The 20056-nt window shown below is 29.9% G+C and overlaps 2 protein-coding genes and 1 long non-coding RNA gene across 4 annotated transcripts; 1 reads left to right on the plus strand and 2 right to left on the minus strand.

Annotated features, from left to right (window-relative positions):
* Window positions 1-6409: 6409 nt before the first annotated feature.
* Window positions 6410-7086, plus strand: LOC128040619 (uncharacterized). Its single transcript, XR_008195432.1, has 2 exons — window positions 6410-6528; window positions 6811-7086. It is a non-coding gene; the product is annotated as an uncharacterized LOC128040619 (long non-coding RNA).
* Window positions 7087-8972: 1886 nt separating this feature from the next.
* On the minus strand, window positions 8973-12163 carry LOC128040618 (rust resistance kinase Lr10-like). The gene is made up of 5 exons (XM_052629838.1): window positions 12024-12163; window positions 11686-11891; window positions 11129-11235; window positions 11007-11036; window positions 8973-10125 (listed from the first exon to the last, which is right to left on the minus strand). The coding sequence occupies exons 3-5, from the start codon at window positions 11199-11201 to the stop codon at window positions 9017-9019; spliced, it is 1212 nt and encodes a 403-aa protein (XP_052485798.1). The 5' UTR covers window positions 11202-11235; window positions 11686-11891; window positions 12024-12163; the 3' UTR covers window positions 8973-9016.
* Window positions 12164-14300: 2137 nt separating this feature from the next.
* Window positions 14301-18341, minus strand: LOC128040617 (rust resistance kinase Lr10-like). 2 transcript variants are annotated; one of them, XM_052629833.1, is made up of 5 exons: window positions 17727-18341; window positions 16929-17008; window positions 16796-16825; window positions 14889-16013; window positions 14301-14487 (listed from the first exon to the last, which is right to left on the minus strand). In XM_052629833.1, the coding sequence occupies exons 1-4, from the start codon at window positions 18212-18214 to the stop codon at window positions 14890-14892; spliced, it is 1722 nt and encodes a 573-aa protein (XP_052485793.1). In that variant the 5' UTR covers window positions 18215-18341; the 3' UTR covers window positions 14301-14487; window position 14889. The 2 variants fall into 2 exon arrangements, with proteins under 2 accessions (XP_052485793.1, XP_052485785.1); XM_052629825.1 differs by having other exon boundaries at window positions 14308-14487; window positions 16929-17035.
* Between the last annotated feature and the right edge of the window lie 1715 nt (window positions 18342-20056).

Genomic DNA, 20056 nt, shown 5'->3' on the forward strand with positions numbered 1-20056 from the left:
TGAACCTCTATTGATGTTTCAAGAGGAAGTTGATGGAATGGCTTAGGAGGCATCTCAAAGAGTTCAACATCAGATTCAAGTATCTTCAAGATTTTATTCATTGAAGGGCGATCAGAAGGTAGTAATTGTATACACCAAAAAGCAATTATTATCATCTTTTTCACCATTACTTTTTCATTGTCAGAAATATCTCCGAACTCCAAGTCCTCTCCTTGATCCAATTGGTCATAAATCCAAGATAAAAAATATATTTGACTAGTGTGGTCAGCAAATGCGTTCACATTCTTTCTCCTTCCAACTATTTCCATCAATAACATTCCAAAACTATAAACATCGGCTTTGTATAAGATGCCTCAATATAAAGTGATGATTTTATAGGTTTCGTGCAATTCATAACATAAATAATGCTAACATCTAACCTTCCATCATAATAATTACCATAAGGATAAATATAAGAATAAGAATAAGAATCTACAGAAGTAAGAGGATACGTTTGAAGAATTTTTAGTGTGGATACGTTTCTTACAATTCCTGACTGGAAAGAATACCAGCCTAAAGCTAATTTAAAATTAGTGAAGCCTGAAATTAATCATACTTTGGTTGGTTATAGAAGTGGATTTGAATGGAAATAGTGGTAGGTGAAAGGGGAAGGGCTTGGAAAACAATTAAGCTAAAACATTGAAATGGAAACAAAAGTTAGCGGAATGACTGCACTCTTACACACAAAGTAAGAAAGAAAATAAAATGATTTTTTTTCTATTCAATTGCCAAGCAAATCAAGGTGTATTTTTTCAAGTTCACCATGGCACCTATTTATACATAAATAGTATGCTAAAATGTCTCACCTGCCCACTAATTACATGAAATAAATATCAAATTTCTTTTCTAATTTTAGCTTTTATAAAGTCAAAAATCTTATCAGTCCCTAATGTCTCTAAATTTCTGATTTGACCCTTCTTCAATTGCTTATCCTTCAATTTAATCATTTTCTGCTTGTTTTCGAATTAAAGCATCCGAATTTCATTCCTAACAATATTTAAACATAAAATTCACCAATTAGCAGAAATTAGTTCAAGAACAAATTGATTTGAGTACGTAAAATATGCAAAATAAATATACTATCAGTATAATAATTTTATATTCAAATGGTTTAATCTAACTAATTATTTTGAATTTCATTGTCATGAAAATATACAATTTATTATGATTAATTTTAAAATTATTATTTAGAACATTGTAAGTAAGATTAAGATGATCACATGTCCATTTATTTATTTATAGATTTTAAATATAATTTAAAGGCCACTTGTTATTATTTAACTTTTGCTTGTGGAATTTTTCTTTCTATCAAATAATAATCTTTAAAATCATTATCTAAAAGGAAAAATATTAATATTTAAAAGGAACAAATCAATGAAACTCCCTTTTTTTTTTCTTTTTTCTTTTTTTGAATAAAAGTCAATGCAAGTATTAAGTCTTCTTTGAAAAACAAAAAACATTTAAGTCGCTAAGAGCGACAACAACCTTTAATTAAACAAATATAATGATAAGAATATATATATAATATTATTTGTCTGGTTTTCTTTTGGACGTATAATACTTGGCTACTTAATTTACTTATTTGATTATTTTATTTATAAATTAATAAAATGTTAATATTTTTATTTCAAATGAAACATTATAATGTCAAAATATTTTATAAAAATACTTTTTATTGTTGTGTCCTGCATCCTTATTTTTTTAAAATTATCATATCACTGTGTTCATATCATATCGTACCCGTATTACATGTTTGTGTCTGTGCTTCGTAAATAGTTTTTAAATGTTATTTTAGAATAATTATATATGTCTTCATTTATTTTGCATGAGTTTAAAATAATAAAATTTAAATATAGAATATAAATTCTAATTAGTTTGCATACAAAATTATTTAACTAAATTTAGATTCAAATCTAAAATCTAAATCTAAATTTTAATTATCATAACAATCAACTTAAATTAATTCAAAATCTTAAATTTGTTTCATTTTGAATGAAGTCTGGCTTAGCACAGTTGAATCATTATATGTGTGCTTCGGGTAATTATTTATTTCGCCTCAATTGAAACCCACTTTTTTTTTTAGGAATTTCGGGTCTCTTTAGTTATTTTTTGAATCATTAGATATTGCAATTATTTAAATTTATTTTTATCAAAAAATAGAATAAAAGATGATGAGAGAAGAGGAGAGAGACCTAAGTCACAATTAATCAGCCTTACTCAAATATACCTAATCCTAATTCTTAGTTATGTCTTTGAAATATTTTCATAAAGGCATGTGCTAAATAAATTGGATTGTCTCAATTTTATTTATTTAAAATCAAAACTACATTTGTTTTTAAACAACATCCAACAATATATTTGATTCATCTAACCATTTATTTTAAACTATATTTATTTAAAAAGAATCAAATAGGAATCACTAAACAACTTTATAAAATCGACAACACATCCAATATTTACAGTACAAAGAAATTAGATATAATATTGCCAACATTCTCATATACGGCAACAAAATTGTTCTAAAACAAATGAATACTAAATGAATAAAATTGTTTATTATTACTTTGCCATCAATCTTAAGTTGGTGTGTGGGCTTAATTTAAGACTCTACATCAATATTATTAATACTAAAAATCTTATCACACGTATTTAGAATAAAATATTTAAGATAATACACAAAATGATGAAAAGTATAATTTAAAATTATTAATAATATATTAAATATATACTATATTAAAATAAAAAATATTAGAATTTTAATATACAAAAATTTATATAGAAATATTTATTAAAGTTTTACATCAAGTTAAAAATTGAAATTGGTAAACGTCCGCACTTCAAAAATCATTTTGATTTTATCATTGTTAATAACTTTCTATCGATTTACAAAATAATAATCAAAATACACACAAATATCTCACAAAAACATTTTGTATTAAAATAAAGATTTAATTCTTGTTTTCGAATCGTATCGGGTTGATTTTATCAAAAACCTATTAATGTATCAGTTTAAAGAGACGTAAAAATTTAATTGACCCGTAAACTGTATAAACTAGTTGAATCAATTTAAAAATCAGTTGAATTAATGATTGAATTAATTGAAGCATATTTTATAATTTTAATATTTTTTAGTATCACAAATTTTAATAAATTATTTAATTTGAACTAGACGAATAAAAATAAATGATTTAACTAGTTTAGCCAAGGTTGTTTGAATAGAACTAAATCGACTGGTTATATCAATTAGATTGGCAACCTATAAGGGTGTTGATTCAAAATAAAATATTGAACCAGTTAATTCGAGAATTGATATAAATAGAACCAAATAAAAAATTAATTAAACTAAATTTTAGTATTTTTATTTTAATAATTTATTTAATCAATAAGATTAATTAGAACAATGAACCAATGATTTAAATTTCATCATAATCTAACTCTAAAAATTGTGGATTTGAGCGCTCCCAAATTTTCCTTCGCTTTCTCTCAGTCTCTCTCTGTTCTTCAACATCGTGTTTAGATCCGTCCCTCCCAGCCTTGAAAGATTCCGTCTTTGACCCTTCTTCGTTGAATCTATCAAACAAATTAGGGTTCCGATCTGTTACCTGTTGTGTTCGTTTAAAATTTTTTTTTCTTTGCCTCAAAATTTCATCTTCAGAAAAAGAGAGAGAGAGAGAGAGAGAGTTTTCGATTTTCCTTGATTTTGCTTGAGATTTATGTTCTAATCTGAAATCCATTACCTTAATGATTTGCTATATCGGTTCGATCTCCATTACGATTGCTTGCTTTTTGTATCGGATTTGGGGTTAAATCCAAGCTTGCGTGTTTTTACATTAAATCAGTAACCATCGGCTCAAACTCTACCCCTCTTTCTATCTGGAAAATTTTTACATTAAAACAAACGGAGTTTGAAAGTTAAAAATTGACATTCCATTGAGTTTAAGTTTGAAAGTTTGGCTCAACTCACCGGTTACACCCGCTTACATGAAGTAGAAGCCCGTATTACATCAATACATCTGTGTGTGTGTTTTTTCCCGCTTCCTCTTCTTTCTTTTGGCCCTTTTTTTCCCTCTAAAAGCCGCACCTACAGCTTACTCCGTTCCCTGGCATTTGCCATTAAAATTACACTGAAAAAGCTCACATGTTCCCCAAACTTCATATATTACTCAAGTTTCGATTCCTTGTCTCCGCATCGAACCGCCACTTTACACAGTCAAACTCTGTTTTACGAATTACCGCCTGCGCCACCTATTGGACGATATGCCCAAACCAAGTTGAAAGCCCGAATGAAGAAGCTATAGAGCATCCGAGAGTCTCCATCGATATTTTCAAGCAATGGGGTTGCTGTGAAAACGATTTGTTGAAGATCTTTTCACGCCAACCTTCTTTGCGCAACGCTCAAGCTACTCCCCTTTTATCCAAACTCAACTTGCTGAGTAGCTTGGGACTCACCGGTTCCGACATTGTCAAGGTGGTCAATTGTCGTCCTCGTTTCTTTTGTTCTCGTATTGAGTTCCTCGTTAACCTGTTCGGGTCGCGAGAAATGCTTCGTAAAGCACTTGTTAGGAACCCTTCCCCCTTGACCTATGATTTTCACTGTCGAAATCATTTTTTTAAAAACAAAAATTTAGTTATCGACTTTGAAAACAAAAATTGGAGTCGCCACCGATCCATGATTTAGGTGTGATCGGCTCACCTTAAAAACAAATTTGGTCTACAAAATTTGAGAAAACAGGTTCGAGAGTCAGTTACGTACGAGGAAGGGTTAGCACCCTCGTAACGGCCAAAATCGGTACCAAATTGATTGTTTAATGTCTTGGTGTCAAAAATTTGAAAAGATTTTGAATGAAAACTTTTAACTCATGAATGAATTAAAATGATAAAACATTTTGATTTCAAAGAAATAAAACATTACACCCAGTAAGTTAGGCCACAATATTTTTAAATCTTCAAAATTAAGTTTGTCTTTTGATTTTAAAACTCACATAGTTAAATCTAAGAAGGATATTCGGTTATTTAGGTCGAATGAAGAAAATCGAAACCCAATACGTTAGGGCACAATTTCTCAAAATTCCAAATACCGAATATTGCCTTTTGTTTTAGAAATTCTTATTTCAAGAGGATGAAATGTCATGACCAGTAAGTTAGGACCCGACATCTTTGAATTTCCGAGAATAAGCTTTTATTTGAAATTTGTGTGATCTTATTGAAAAATAAATACTTGGCTTTCTAAATTCGTCGAAAAATAATCGAAATCCAATACGTTAGGACACGATTATTTTCTCGAGAATCATGAAGGCCAAATATTTTAGAAATTTATAAATATGATGACTTTAATGCTTAACAAAAACAAAATATATTTTCTTTAAAAGTATGATAAAATGTTAGTGTATAACATGAAACCATCATTTTAATTTAAATTATATGTATATGTACTCACAAAATAAAATAAGATATATAAGTAAATTTTAAAAATATGTATATATTAAAACATGTATATACAAGTATATGTATATAAAATAATAAAAATAAAAAATATATAAAACAAAAAAACTTATTATAATTTCTAAGAAAATATGTATGTATATATATATGTGAAATGTATGAAAATAAGATAAAAATATAAAAGTATGCATATGTGTATATATTTACAAAGAAAAACAATATATATATATAAATATAATATATAAATAAACTAAGAAAATATATATATGTGTGTGTGAAAATATGTATGTATATAAATGTATATATAAAATGAAATATATAACAAAAACGTAAGTATATATAACCTATAAAAACAATATGTATGTATATAACATAAAGAAGATCTATATATGTATGAATTATAAAATGGAAAAATGTATATATATATATGTAAACTATATATAAAAACTAAGAAAATAATATAATAATGAAATATATAAAATATGCACATGTATTTTAAAACATTTAAAATATATACATATATTTATTATGAAACACAAACATATGCGTGTATATATGTATAATAATAATAATAATAATAATAATAATAATAATAACAGCTTAATAACAATAACAATATTAACAAACTAATATATAATCTAATTTGTAAAAGCAAATACAATGGACTAAATTTGAATCAAAACAAAATTAAAAACACAAAATCCAATTAAAACAGAGGATGGATTTGCAAAATGCGTGCAACATGGAGGGCCAAAAGGGAAATTATTCCCACCCTTCCAAAACGTTGTGCAGCATGAGATTAAAATAAAACAAATTTAATATGTCATGGAAAAATTTGAAAACAAAAAAAAAAACAATGGTTTTGAAATGATGGAAAACATGAAAGGGTTAAAGACGTAAATAACCCATCAATGTTTAAAACCCATTTTAAAATCTAATTAAAACCCCATTTCATTTTCAGCAACAGCAGCCACAAGGGCTGCTTCATCTTCTCCTTTGCTCCTCACACCGAAATCAAGCAACAACGTCAACGGCGCGCCTCTTCTGGTAAGAGTCTTCCCTCCTTCTCTTTATTTTATGTTTTGCACACCCAGAAAAAAGAAAAAAAACAAAGAAATATCGAAGAAAGCGATAAAAATTGAAGATAATCACCTTTCGAAATTGAACTGCTATGTTTTTATTCCTTTTGTATTTCGTTTTACACTGACTTCTTTCTCTCCTTTTTTTTGTTCAATCCCCCCTTGTTACAAAAATCAATTCCTTTTTATCTCCCTCTCTTCCCTTTTACCATTTGCTGTCTGTACTGCCACTTAAATCCATTTTTCGCAGGTATGGAGATCGTGGAGGGCGACGTGGGTGATGGACGGTTGCTGTAACGTGAGGATGACGTGCGATGCTAACTGCTGTTAGCCACTGCTTAGAGTTAGGCTGGGATTTGGGTTAGTGACTTGGGCTTGTAATGGGTTTGGGCTTTAGGCTTAGTTGAGTCCGGGTCAAAAATTGGATATTTCGATTATTTTCTCGAGAATCATGAAGGCCAAGTATTTATTTTTCAATAAGATCATACAAATTTCAAATAAAAGCTTATTCTCGGGAATTCAAAAATGTCGGGTCCTAACTTACTGGTCATGAAATTTCGTCCTCTCGAAATAAGAATTTCTAAAACAAAAGGCAATATTCAGTATTTGGGATTTTGAGAAATTGTGCCCTAACGTATTGGGTTTCGATTTTCTTCATTCGACCTAAATAACCGAATATCTTTATTAGATTTAACTATGTGAGTTTTAAAATCAAAAGACAAACTTAATTTTGAAGATTTAAAAATATTGTGCCCTAACTCACTGGGTGTAATGTTTTATTTCTTTGAAATCAAAATGTTTTATCATTTTAATTCATTAATGAGTTAAAAGTTTTCATTCAAAATCTTTTCAAATTTTTGACACCAAGACATTAAACAATCAATTTGGTACCGATTTTGGCCGTTACGAGGGTGCTAACCCTTCCTCGTCATGTGAATCGACTCCGAACTGTTTTCTCAAATTTCGTAGACCAAATTTGTTTTTAAGGTGAGCCGATCACACCTAAATCATGGATCGGTGGCGACTCCAATTTTTGTTTTCAAAGTCGATAACTAAATTTTTGTTTTTAAAAAAATGGTTTCGACATTCACAATGCCATGAAACTAGTCATTGCATTGTACGAAGAGATTGGCATTAGTGGAAATGATTTGATTGCTATGCTCATCTCACGTCCCACATTGATCCCAACGACTTCTTTCAATGAGGAGAAGATGGAATACATAAAGAAAACAGGGGTTTCAAAAGGTTCCAAAATGTACAAGTACATTGTTTCACTCATCGGAATATCGCGGATCGAGACTATACGTGAAAAGGTGACTAACTTGGAGAAATTCGGATGTTCAGAGGAAGATATTTGGAGTTTGTTGGGACGTTATCCTCTTATTTTGACAGTTATTTTGAAACTCTCGGTTGATAAGGTTCAAAGGAACATGACCTTTGTTTTGGGAACCATGAAGCTGTCTCCAAGAGTGGTGCTTGAGCACCCCTTTTTTTGTTGTTCATCAACCTCGAAGCCGTATCGAAACCGCGGATATCGTTGGCTAGGAAACTAAAGGAAATGGAGCTTGATCCGCAGATTAAAGGACCGATCATGTTGACGGCATGAGGATGACGGAAAATCGATTCTTGAATGTGTTTATTAAATGCCATCCGCAAGATGTAGCAAATGAACTGTTGGAGTTCTATAAACATGCAAAAGGTCACAAGCCATTGGCCGAATCATCGAAAAAAATACTGCGTAAAGGATTTCCATTTTAAACATTTTCGTTTGTTTGTTTAGTGCTGTCTTCGTTTTCTTTTTGTTCATTCATGCCAAGGGATATTTCGATTAAATTTTCAGATTTATAACTTTTATTCTCAAAGGGATAATGTGAGACTCAAAATTTTGGGATATAAAAAGGGATGCCTCTTCGTGTTTCATTGGTGTTCTCTCTCTGCTTATATTCCTTTTACTCCCCGTGATGAAGAGTTGAAATTTTTTCTATGTATGATGGCTGGAGGGAATATAGATTATGGAACTCCACCATTATTAACTTTGTAGGCTCAATTGGCACCATTGTTGTGGTGCAACTAGAAATATGTGGGTTAAAACGTGTTTAAAGGCGTATTTTCTTTTTATTTAAGAGTTTAAAGGAGATTATAATTTGTGAACAGTAATTTTTTAAGGTAAATCTTATTCTATATATTTTGACCGATGATTATTTTTATCCTTAATATAAATTTGTGTTAATTTTGGTTTGGATGATGTTTATTATTATTTTAATTACTTTTCAATGCGTTGCACCAATTAAAATAAATTAAATCTTTTAAACGTCTTTTATAAATTAGTTTCTTATTTATTTTCAAAGTTTATTAAATAGTATTATTTATTTTATATAATTAATGTAAAGTAATATATGGGGCAAAATAATATAAAGCTAAAATGAAGTAAAATGTTTCAAACCTCATACAATATTTTAACTTGTTATAGTACCAATATCCAATGATTTACTTGACTCATCGTTAGAGTTCTCACATGATGTTTCAAGAGGAAGTTGATGGAATGGCTTAGGAGGCATCTCAAGGAGTTCAACATCAGATTCAAGCATCTTCAAGACTTTACTCATTGAAGGACGATCAGAAGGCAGTAATTGTATACACCAAAAGGCAGTTATTATCATCTTCTTCACCATTACTTTTTCATCGTCAGAAACATCTCCTAGCTCTATGTCCTCTCCTTGATCTAATCGGTCATAAATCCAAGATGGAAAATAGATCTGACTAGTGTGGTCAGCAAATGCATTCACATTCTTTCTCCTTCCTACCATTTCCATCAGTAACATTCCAAAACTATAAACATTAGCTTTGGATGAGATTCCTCCAAGATTTTTGTAAACCAATTCAGGAGCAATATATCCTATCGTTCCTCGTGCCGCAGTGAGAGAGACAATGCTATCATCTACTGAATACAATTTAGCAAGACCAAAATCAGAAACTTTTGGATTAAAATTCTCATCAAGAAGAATATTGTGTGGCTTGATATCAAAATGTAGAATTTGCATGTCACATCCTTGATAGTAATGAATTCCTTGAGCCACCCCAAGCACAATATCAAACATTTTTTTCCGGCCCAAAGTGTTCTTATTTTCTTCTGTAAATATGATTTTATCTAAAGATCCATTAGACATGAAGTCATATACCAGAGCTTGCTTTGATCCCTCCACACAAAATCCAATAAGTTTTGCCACATTGGCATGATGAATTCTACCAATAGAAGCAACTTCATTTATGAAATCTTGGCCATTACCTTTTGACTTACCCAACAATTTTATTGCCACATGATGCCCGCTACGAAGCTTTCCTTTAAACACTGAGCCATAACCCCCTTCACCTAATTTATCTTTAAAATTTGTAGACATTTTTTTTATTTCATTAAAGTAATACCTTATCGGCACCAGATTATTTTGACTTTGAAGGAACTCTTCGATTGTATCATCCATGGATAAATGTCTTCTTCTCCATTTGTACGTAACAAGAGCAAACAAACAAATTATCCCAGGAAATGACCTCAAAAAGATAATTCCACCTTTAAAGAAATACAATGTAATACATCAGTACTTGTGAAATTAATCAAATAATATATAACTTACATTCTCAAAAAAGTAAATAATGTGATAGTTTTATGCTGTTTTATAATTAACTACTACTTAAAAGAGGGGCATATTAATTTCACTACTTTATGGAATTAATTTAGAAATAACAGTGATGCCTTGTGTTTACCCTTCTATACCAAATGAAAACCTTTGAAAGGTCATTGAGTACCCAAGAAAAATAATTCCGAATTATATGTTATGGTTTATATTCTAGCAGGTGCACCTCAACAAAGTCAAACTTAGAACTGCACACACAAAGGAGTAAATCATTCAATTTGGATACCAATTATTCTAACCTCACCATGGTCCATCAAGGATACTCAACTTTTATATTCATGTCCAATACACTTGAAGAAGGACAAAGTGCAAATATAATAACCTTCAATCTTTTTAAATGAAACGAAGTCTATAATCACCAAAATATGCAAAACAACCAAAAAAAAAAAACTGGATCGATTGAAGAGCTAACTTTGTTGAATGTTTTAGCAATATGAATAGTCACCAAACTTACAACCTGTGGAAGTTCTAAACAAGACCATTATGAACACAAACTTAACCAAAACTTCAACATCATTATTTACTTGACAAAAAAAAATTTCTTTCGTATAACAGAATAAGATTGTTTTCAGCATTCAAACTCCTTAAAGAATGCTAGATTTCTTCGTTTTGCTGTGAAATTAAATATGAACTTGTATAGTATGATAGGCTCCCTATTCTTTTTCCCCCCCAAGAATATTGCTAATATCTTTTCTTAACTAGTGCTAGAATTTGTATCGGAAAAAATGCAAATCTGCAAATCCAAAATTAACAATACCTGTTATTCCCAAACAGAGAATATAAGTTCCTGTAAAAAAACGAAATATCATTATTTCAAGAGAGCAGCGAAATAGTAAAATCAAAGCACTTCTAAATTCTAATGAATTTTGGGAAGCATACTTCTTGGTATAGAATGATTGACATTGTAGTAGACATGGGGGCCATGGAAAAGGAAATGTACAAAGCTGTCCATATAGTTTCTGAAGGCAAATTTCAACCTTGGCAATCTGAATTATATATTCAACAAATCAAAGTAAAATTAATAAAGGGGTGTAAAGGAAAATTCCAAATTTGTGTAAAAAAAATCATGGAAGGTAATTTAAAGCATTATATTCTATTTTGAGGTATATGCTCAAAAATTTAAAACAATTCTTTACATATTTTTGTTTGCAAAAAGTATGCAACATGTATTACAGTATAAGAGTTTTAGGTAACTAAAATTATTTAATATAATAAAAGGTGAGACAAAATTTATTTAAATTAATTAATCCAAAAAATAAACTCATCCACAACGGTGGAATATTTACGTACTACCAACTAAGTTGCGAAAAAAGGTAACGTAAAATAAAAGAAAAAATAAAGGTAGGTCATACAAAAAGCAAAGGCAGATGTTGTAACTAAAATTTCCAATATGATGCACACTCTAAATGCAAATTGAAATTATTGAACAAACTTACACTTCTTTTAACACATCTGGTTTATAGCAGCTCTGGTAACTGCATGCATCTATCCCATTCGACCCAAAAACCTTCTAATAGTTTTTTGTAGATATCCAGCGTAGACATGCCTATTATATTCTTAACCTTAATTGGCGCCTTCGCTTCAATAGTGCAAGCTTGATTGAAATCAGCTTGATTGAAATCAGATGGACGAGTTTTTGCATCTAAAAAATAGAAATGGGAAGTTGGAAGGGAAGAAGAGGTATTAGATTTGGTGGTACAACGAGAAGCCCCAATATAAAGTGATGAATTTATAGGTTCCGTGCAATTCACAACATACATAATGGTACATATACCTATATAATATAAAGAACTAAGAGGAAGAGAGTTGCAATCATCCGTGTCCAAGCTTGTATCGACCACTTGTATTGTATAATTTTCATAAAAGATTAGTTGGACAAAGAATTTCCCTTCTCTTGCAACAAAAGTGGTGCGATTGTTGTTCTCACACACAAGTTCAAAGTCATAGAGACCACACTGGGGAGGTTGGTTTTTTAATCGGAATGGAAAACTGATATTCAAATTCCCACAGAAAGTAGAGCCACAATCTTGGTTAATAAGTTGCCTAGCAAGACAAACACCAGGGAATAGAATTACAAATAAAGCAAAATGGGGCATTAGGTGGCCCAACAATCTTTTTTCTGGGAAACACCTCAATCAAAGCACATCTAATTCCAAGAACAGAGCCGCGGTTATCTCAAGCAAAAGAAAAAGAAGATTTTAATATTATTCAAAAATTTTAAATAAATTTGGACCATATACTTGTAGATCAACCTTTATCACCTTAATAAATTCCAATTACAATGAGGAGGAACAAGACAATGCAAGTCTTAAGTCTTCTTTGAAACACAAAAACATTTAAGTGGCTGAGAGCAACAACTGTTATTACTTTGGTCCTTTTGTGTTATGTAAGACAACTATTTGTTGGATATTTCTAAAAAGCAAGTTCATAGTTAGAACTGTCAAGCAAGGCGACTCAATGCCCAATTGTATAGATTTTTTATTTTATTTTATTCCACGAATAATACTTAACTACTTTTCAAATAATTTTATTAATATAATTACATGTTTTTATCCATTCTACTGTGATACTTGAACTTGACAACTAGTTATATTTTGGTTCCTAAACTTAAAAAATATGAAAGTTTTATGATGTAACTCTCTAATATTGTGCTACATCATCACTTGAAAATTAAAAAATAATGTATATAAATTTTTAGAGAATGGCGTGGTACAATCTCTAAGTGTTCATTATTTTAATAATCAAGTTGATGATTGAACCAGTCAGACCACTATTACTCGATTCAATTAGTTTGATCAGTTCGACTGCCAGACCAACAATAATTAAATAAATCATTAAACATTCATAAAATTCTAAAAAAATAGAAAACAAAATTTATTAAACCGATTAGACATGGTCAACAGCTGGGGTTTTTCTCTAATTTTTTTATTTTTACCAATTTCAAGTAATTTTTATATTTAATTGATTCAACATCTTTGTTCAAACCATTATACCGATCGATTCTCGGTCCAATCAATCTAACCATCCAATCCACTCCTATACTAGTAACACTGATCATATTATCAAATCTTGATGGAATTCAGGTTTAAGTTTAAGGGACTATAATAGACTTAGCTGCCAAGTTTAGATATCAAAGTGGACCAAAAGTTTTCGCTTATTTTAAAGAGATCTTATTTTTATAAAAGTTTTTACTTTTTTTCTTAATTACTATATAATTTGTACTAATTATTTTAAAACATGTGTTAAATCATTTTTAACCATACTCAAAACCATTTTTTAATCAAATATAAGTACTTAATATTTAATTAAATTAAAAGAGAAGAGATAAATTTCAAAATTATATATGAACTTTAATTTAATGTGCAATTGTATATATGAATTTTAATTTGGTGCAATTATACACGTGTAACTCTAATTATGGTTCAAATATATACTTGAAACTTTATATATACAATTACACATTAAACCATAGTGCATGTTGTACATAAGAAGTAAGTTTTGCTTAGTGTAATATAACTGTCATTCAAGATTACGCATTCATTTCAGAAAAAGCACACACCCTTTGAAATTCAAGTTTTGATTCAGATTCTTTCTTCTTCTTTTTTTAATAAAATCTCTATGAAAGGTTTTTTTTTTTTTTAATTCCTTAACGGTAGTGATTTTGGGTTATGGAGAAAAGGAGTGAAAAGTTGTGATTTTTGTGGAAGTAGGGATTTTTTTGTTTTAATAAGTTTAGAAATGGGTTTGATGGAGATTTCAATAATGCTTCATGTTGGATTAGTTTTGTTGCTACTTTGGATGCTTTCTCAATTCAATCTTTGCCATCCACTTCCTTATTTCCTGTCTCTCACCTACCTCTATTTGGTTATTCATTCATCTTTGCTAAGAATAGAAATGAATCTTTTTTTCTTCATTTTTGAACTTGGATTCAACTTTCCTTTATTGTTTTTGGTACAAAAATTCCTTTTATTTCTTTGTTCATCAAAGGTTCATGAAATGTATGTGACGAGATTGAGGAAGAAATTGGAGTTGGAGGAAATAATGCACAAAGAAACTAGACATGTCAACAACAAAACAATAATGCCAACATTCTCAAAAGCAACAACACAAATGTTTTAAAAAAGGAAATAGACATCACACTTAGAGTATAGAAATACTTGGATTGTAACCATGAAAAACAAAATAAGATATCCAACATCCTCATCACAATGGATTCTCCTCTCATTCATTAGTAGCCTCTGCAGTGCAATAACACGATTAAAAGTTATTGTAGCAGTAACTCTTATAAATATTAAAAAATTAACTTCCAAACACATCCATCATGTCTAAATCTAATCTAAGTCAAGGTTGGTCTAAACATGAACATTCTAACCAACTCATCTCAATTCAATTCAACTAAACCAAAATAAATTGACACAAAAATCTATTTATATAATTTACTTTTAATTTATATATAATTTTACTTATGATTTAAATTTATACATTTAATATTGAACAAATAGTCAAATTAAAGAAAATTGGTAATTATGAACAATAACTTAACACATAGGTAATTAAAGAAAATACTAATATATATTTATATATAAGGCAAAATAATATAAAGCTAAAAAGTGAGATAATTAAGTAAAATGTTTCTAACCTTATGCAATATTTGAACTCGCTACAGTAACACTATCCAATGGTGTACTTGGCTCATCATTAGAGTTCTCACATGATGTTTCAAGAGGAAGTTGATGGAATGGCTTAGGAGGCATCTCAAGGAGTTCAACATCAGATTCAAGCATCTTCAAGACTTTACTCATTGAAGGACGATCAGAAGGCAATAATTGTATACACCAAAAGGCAATTATTATCATCTTCTTCACCATTACTTTTTCATCGTCAGAAACATCTCCTAGCTCTATGTCCTCTCCTTGATCTAATCGGTCATAAATCCAAGATGGAAAATAGATCTGACTAGTGTGGTCAGCAAATGCATTCACATTCTTTCTCCTTCCTACCATTTCCATCAGTAACATTCCAAAACTATAAACATCGGCTTTGTATGAGATGCCTCCAAGATTTTTGTAAACCAATTCAGGAGCAATATATCCTATCGTTCCTCGTGCCGCAGTGAGAGAGACAATGCTATCATCTACTGAATACAATTTAGCAAGACCAAAATCGGAAACTTTTGGATTAAAATTCTCATCAAGAAGAATATTGTGTGGCTTGATATCAAAATGTAGAATTTGCATGTCACATCCTTGATGCAAGTAGTGAATTCCTTGAGCCACCCCAAGCACAATATCAAACATTTTTTTCCAGCCCAAAGCGTTCTTATTTTCTTCTGTAAATATGAGTTTATCTAAAGATCCATTAGACATGAAGTCATATACCAGAGCTTGCTTTGATCCCTCCACACAAAATCCAATAAGTTTTGCCACATTGGCATGATGAATTCTCCCAATAGAAGCAACTTCATTTATGAAATCTTGGCCATTACCCTTTGATTTGCCCAACAATTTTATTGCCACGTGATGCCCACTACGAAGCTTCCCTTTAAATACTGAGCCATAACCCCCTTCACCTAATTTATCTTTAAAACTTTTAGTCATTTTTTTAATTTCTTTATAGGAATACCTAATGGGAACAAGATTGTTTTGGCTTTGAAGGAACTCTTCGATCATATCATCCATAGATAAATGTCTTCTTCTCCATTTGTATGTAACAAGAACAAGCAAAAAAATTATCCCAGGCAACGACCTCGATGATATAACTCCAACTTTAAAGAAATACAATGTAACACGTCAGTAATTGTGAAATTAATCAAATAATTTTTAACTTACATTCTCAGAAAAAAGTATATAGTGTGATAGTTTTATGTTAACTAGTATTTGAGATATTTCACTAGTCTATGGACTAGTCTATGGACTTAACCGAGAGTAGTCCGAATTATATGTTATGTTTTTGTCATTAGCAGGTATATCTCAACAAATTAAAATTCAGAATTTCAAACACAAAAGGAGTAAATCATGCAAAGTGGATACCAATTCTAACCTCACACATTCCAATAGATTGACAGGGTCATGACATTCGCCCAAATTAACACATTCGTAACCCCATCCAATTAGCAAATTCTAAAGAAAGAACAGGATTCTTAACCATGAAGGATACTCAACTGTTGTCTCTATTAAAAATAAACTTGAGGAAGGACAAATTAAAAATATAATAACCTTCAAATTTCATAAATGAAACAAAATCTAGAACCACCAAAAGATGCAAGAGAACCCCCCAAAAAAAAGATTTGATAAACTCAAGAGCTAACTTTCTTTACTTGACAAAAAAAATATTTTTTCGTATAATAGAGGAAGATTGTTTTCAGCATTCAAACTCCTTAAAGAATGCTATAGATTTCTTAGTTTTGCAGTGAAATTAAATATAAACTTGTATACTATGATAGGCTCCTTATTCTTCCCCCAAAGAATATTGCTAATATCTTTTCTTAACTAGTGCTAGAATTTGTATCTGAAAAATGCAAATCTGCAAATCCAAAATTAACAATACCTGTTATTGCCAAACAGAGAATATAAGTTCCTGTAAAAACCACGAATAAAAACGAAATATCATTATTTCAAGAGAGCAGCGAAATAGTAAAATCAAAGCACTTCTAAATTCTAATGAATTTTGGGAATCATACTTCTTGGCATAGAATCGTTGATATCGTAGTAGACATGGGGGCCGTGGAAAAGGAAATATACAAAGCTGTCCATATAGTTTCTGAAGGCAAATTTCAAGTTTGACAATCTGGATTATATATTCAACAAATCAAAGTAAAATTAATAAAGGGGTGTAAAGGAAAATTCCAAATTTGTGTAAAAAAATCAATGGAAGGTAATTTAAAACATTATATAATGCTTTGTGGTATATACTCAAAAAAAAAAATACAACAATTCTTTACATATGTTTGCTTGTAAAAAGTACGCAACATGTATTACAGTATAAGAGTTTTAGGTAACTAAAATGATTTAATATAATGAAAGGTGAGACAAAATTTATTCAAATTAATTAATCCAAAAGTATATATTATTGCATTAATAGAGTTTTTGCCAAAAAATAAACTCATCCTCAATGGTGGAATATTTACGTACTACCAACTAAATTGAAAATTCATCAAAATTTAAAAGAAAATAAAAGAGAGACATTATGTTCGCAGAATTTAGAAACATTGTGGTTGTAAAACATAATCAAATATAATTGTCCAAAAGAAGACAAAACAGCAGAGGCAGATACTAAATTAGAAATGCTTTTAGTTCATTTGATTGTTAGATGTTGATCAATTTTAGATGCAAAATCATGATTCTTAATTACCATCATAAAATTTAATTGCGAAAAAAAGTAACATAAAATAAAACAAAACAAAAAGTAGATGTTATAACTAAAAATTCCAGAATGATGCACACTCAAAATGCAAACTTAAATTATTAAAGAAACTTACATTTCTTTAAACGACGAAACTTTAACTTTATTTTTATAACAACTCTGGTACCTGCACGTATTCCATTTGACCCAAAAACCCTCTAATAGTTTTTTGTAGATATCCAGTGTAGACATGCCTATTATATTATCAATCATAATTGGAACCTCCGCTTCGATAGTGCAAGCTTGATTGATATCAGATAGGTGGGTGTTTCCATTTAAAAAATAGAAATGAGAAGTTGGAAGGGAAGAGGAAGTATTGGATTTGATGGTACAACGAGAAGCCTCAATATAAAGTGATGATTTTATAGGTTTGGAGCAATTCATAACATAAATAATGCTACCCTCTAACCTTCCACCATAATAATTATAATAATTATAACTAGAAGAAGAAGAAGAAGAAAGAAAAAGGGAAACAGATGATTGATCATAATGGTAATGATAAGGAAGTACAGAACTAAGAGGAAGAGAGTTGCAATCATCCGTGTCCAAGCTCGCATCGACCATTCGTATTGTATAATTTTTGTAAAAGATTTATTGGACAGAGAATTTCCCTCTTCTCCCAACCAAAGTGGTGCGATTATTGTTCTCACACTCAAATTCAAAGCCATAAACACCACACTGGGGAGGATGGTTTTTTAATCGGAATGGAAAACTGATATTCAAATTCCCACAGAAAGTAGAGCCGCAGTCTTGGTTAATAAGACTCCTAGCAAAACAAACAGCAGGAAATAGAATTACAAATAAAGCAAAAGAGGGCATTAGGTGACCCAACAATGGCAGTTTTGCTTTTAATTTTGGCATGCTACAATTTTGGGTAAGGAAGAAGAACAATAATGGGGGTTAATGATTAAGTTTCTAACTAAATCAGGGAAATGTATAAGAAAACTTTAGTGGGAGAAGAAGCATTAATGGGGAAAGAAGACTTTGACTAGTCTTCAGCTTAATTTGGCTTAGAGCAACAACTGTTATTGCTTTGATCCTTTTGTGTTATGTAAGACAACTATTTGTTGGATATTTCTAAAAAGCAAGTTCATAGTTAGAACTGTCAAGCAAGGCGACTCAATGCCCAATTGTATAGATTTTTTTTTATTCCACGAATAATACTTAACCACTTTTCAAATAATTTTATTAATATAATTACATGTTTTTATCCATTCGACTGTGATACTCGAACTTGACAACTAGATATATTTTGGTTCCTAAACTTAAAAAATATGAAAGTTTTATGATGCAACTCTCTAATATTGTGCTACATCATCACTTGAAAATTAAAAAAAAAATTATATAAATTTTTAGAGAATGGCATGATACAATCTCTAAGTGTCACGTTCATTATTTTAGTAATCAAGTTGATGATTGAACCAGCCAGACCACTATTACTCGATTCAATTAGTTTGATCAGTTCGACTGCTAGACCAACAATAATTAAATAAATCATTAAACATTCATAAAATTCTAAAAAAGTAGAAAACAAAATTTATTAAACCGATTAAACATGGTCAACGGCTGGGGCTTTTTTCAAATTTTTTTAATTTTTACCAATTTCAAGTAATTTTTATATTTAATTGATTCAACATCTTTGTTCAAATCATTATACCGATCGATTCTCGGTCCAATCAATCTAACCATCCAATCCACTCCTATACTAGTAACACTAATCGTATTATCAAATCTTGATGGAATTCAAGTTTAAGTTTAAGGGACTATAGTAGACTTAGCTGCCAAGTTTAGATATCAAAGTGGACCAAAAATTTTCGCTTATTTTAAAGAGATCTTATTTTTCTAAAAGTTTTTACTCTTTTTTTTAATTACTATATAATTTGTACTAATTATTTTAAAACATGTGTTAAATCATTTTTAACCATACTCAAAACCATTTTTTAATCAAATATAAGTACTTAATATTTAATTAAATTAAAAAGATCAAGAGATAAATTTCAAAATTATATATGAACTTTAATTTAATGTGCAATTGTATATATGAATTTTAATTTGGTGTAATTATACACGTGTAACTCTAATTGTGGTTCAAATATATACTTGAAACTTTATATATACAATTACACATTAAACCACAGTGCATGTATACATAATTCATAAATTGTACATAAGAAGTATGTTTTGGTTAGTGTAATATAACTGTCATTCAAGATTACGCATTCATTTCAGACAAAGCACACCCTTTGAAATTCAAGTTTTGATTCAGATTCTTTCTTCTTCTTTTTTTAATAAAATCTCTATGAAAGGTTTTTTTTTTTTTTTTAATTCCTTAACGGTAGTGATTTTGGGTTATGGAGAAAAAAGGAGTGAAAAGTTGTGATTTTTGTGGAAGTAGGGATTTTTCTG

Source organism: Gossypium raimondii, chromosome 1, assembly GCF_025698545.1.
Source record: "Gossypium raimondii isolate GPD5lz chromosome 1, ASM2569854v1, whole genome shotgun sequence".
Lineage (NCBI taxonomy): Eukaryota > Viridiplantae > Streptophyta > Magnoliopsida > Malvales > Malvaceae > Gossypium > Gossypium raimondii.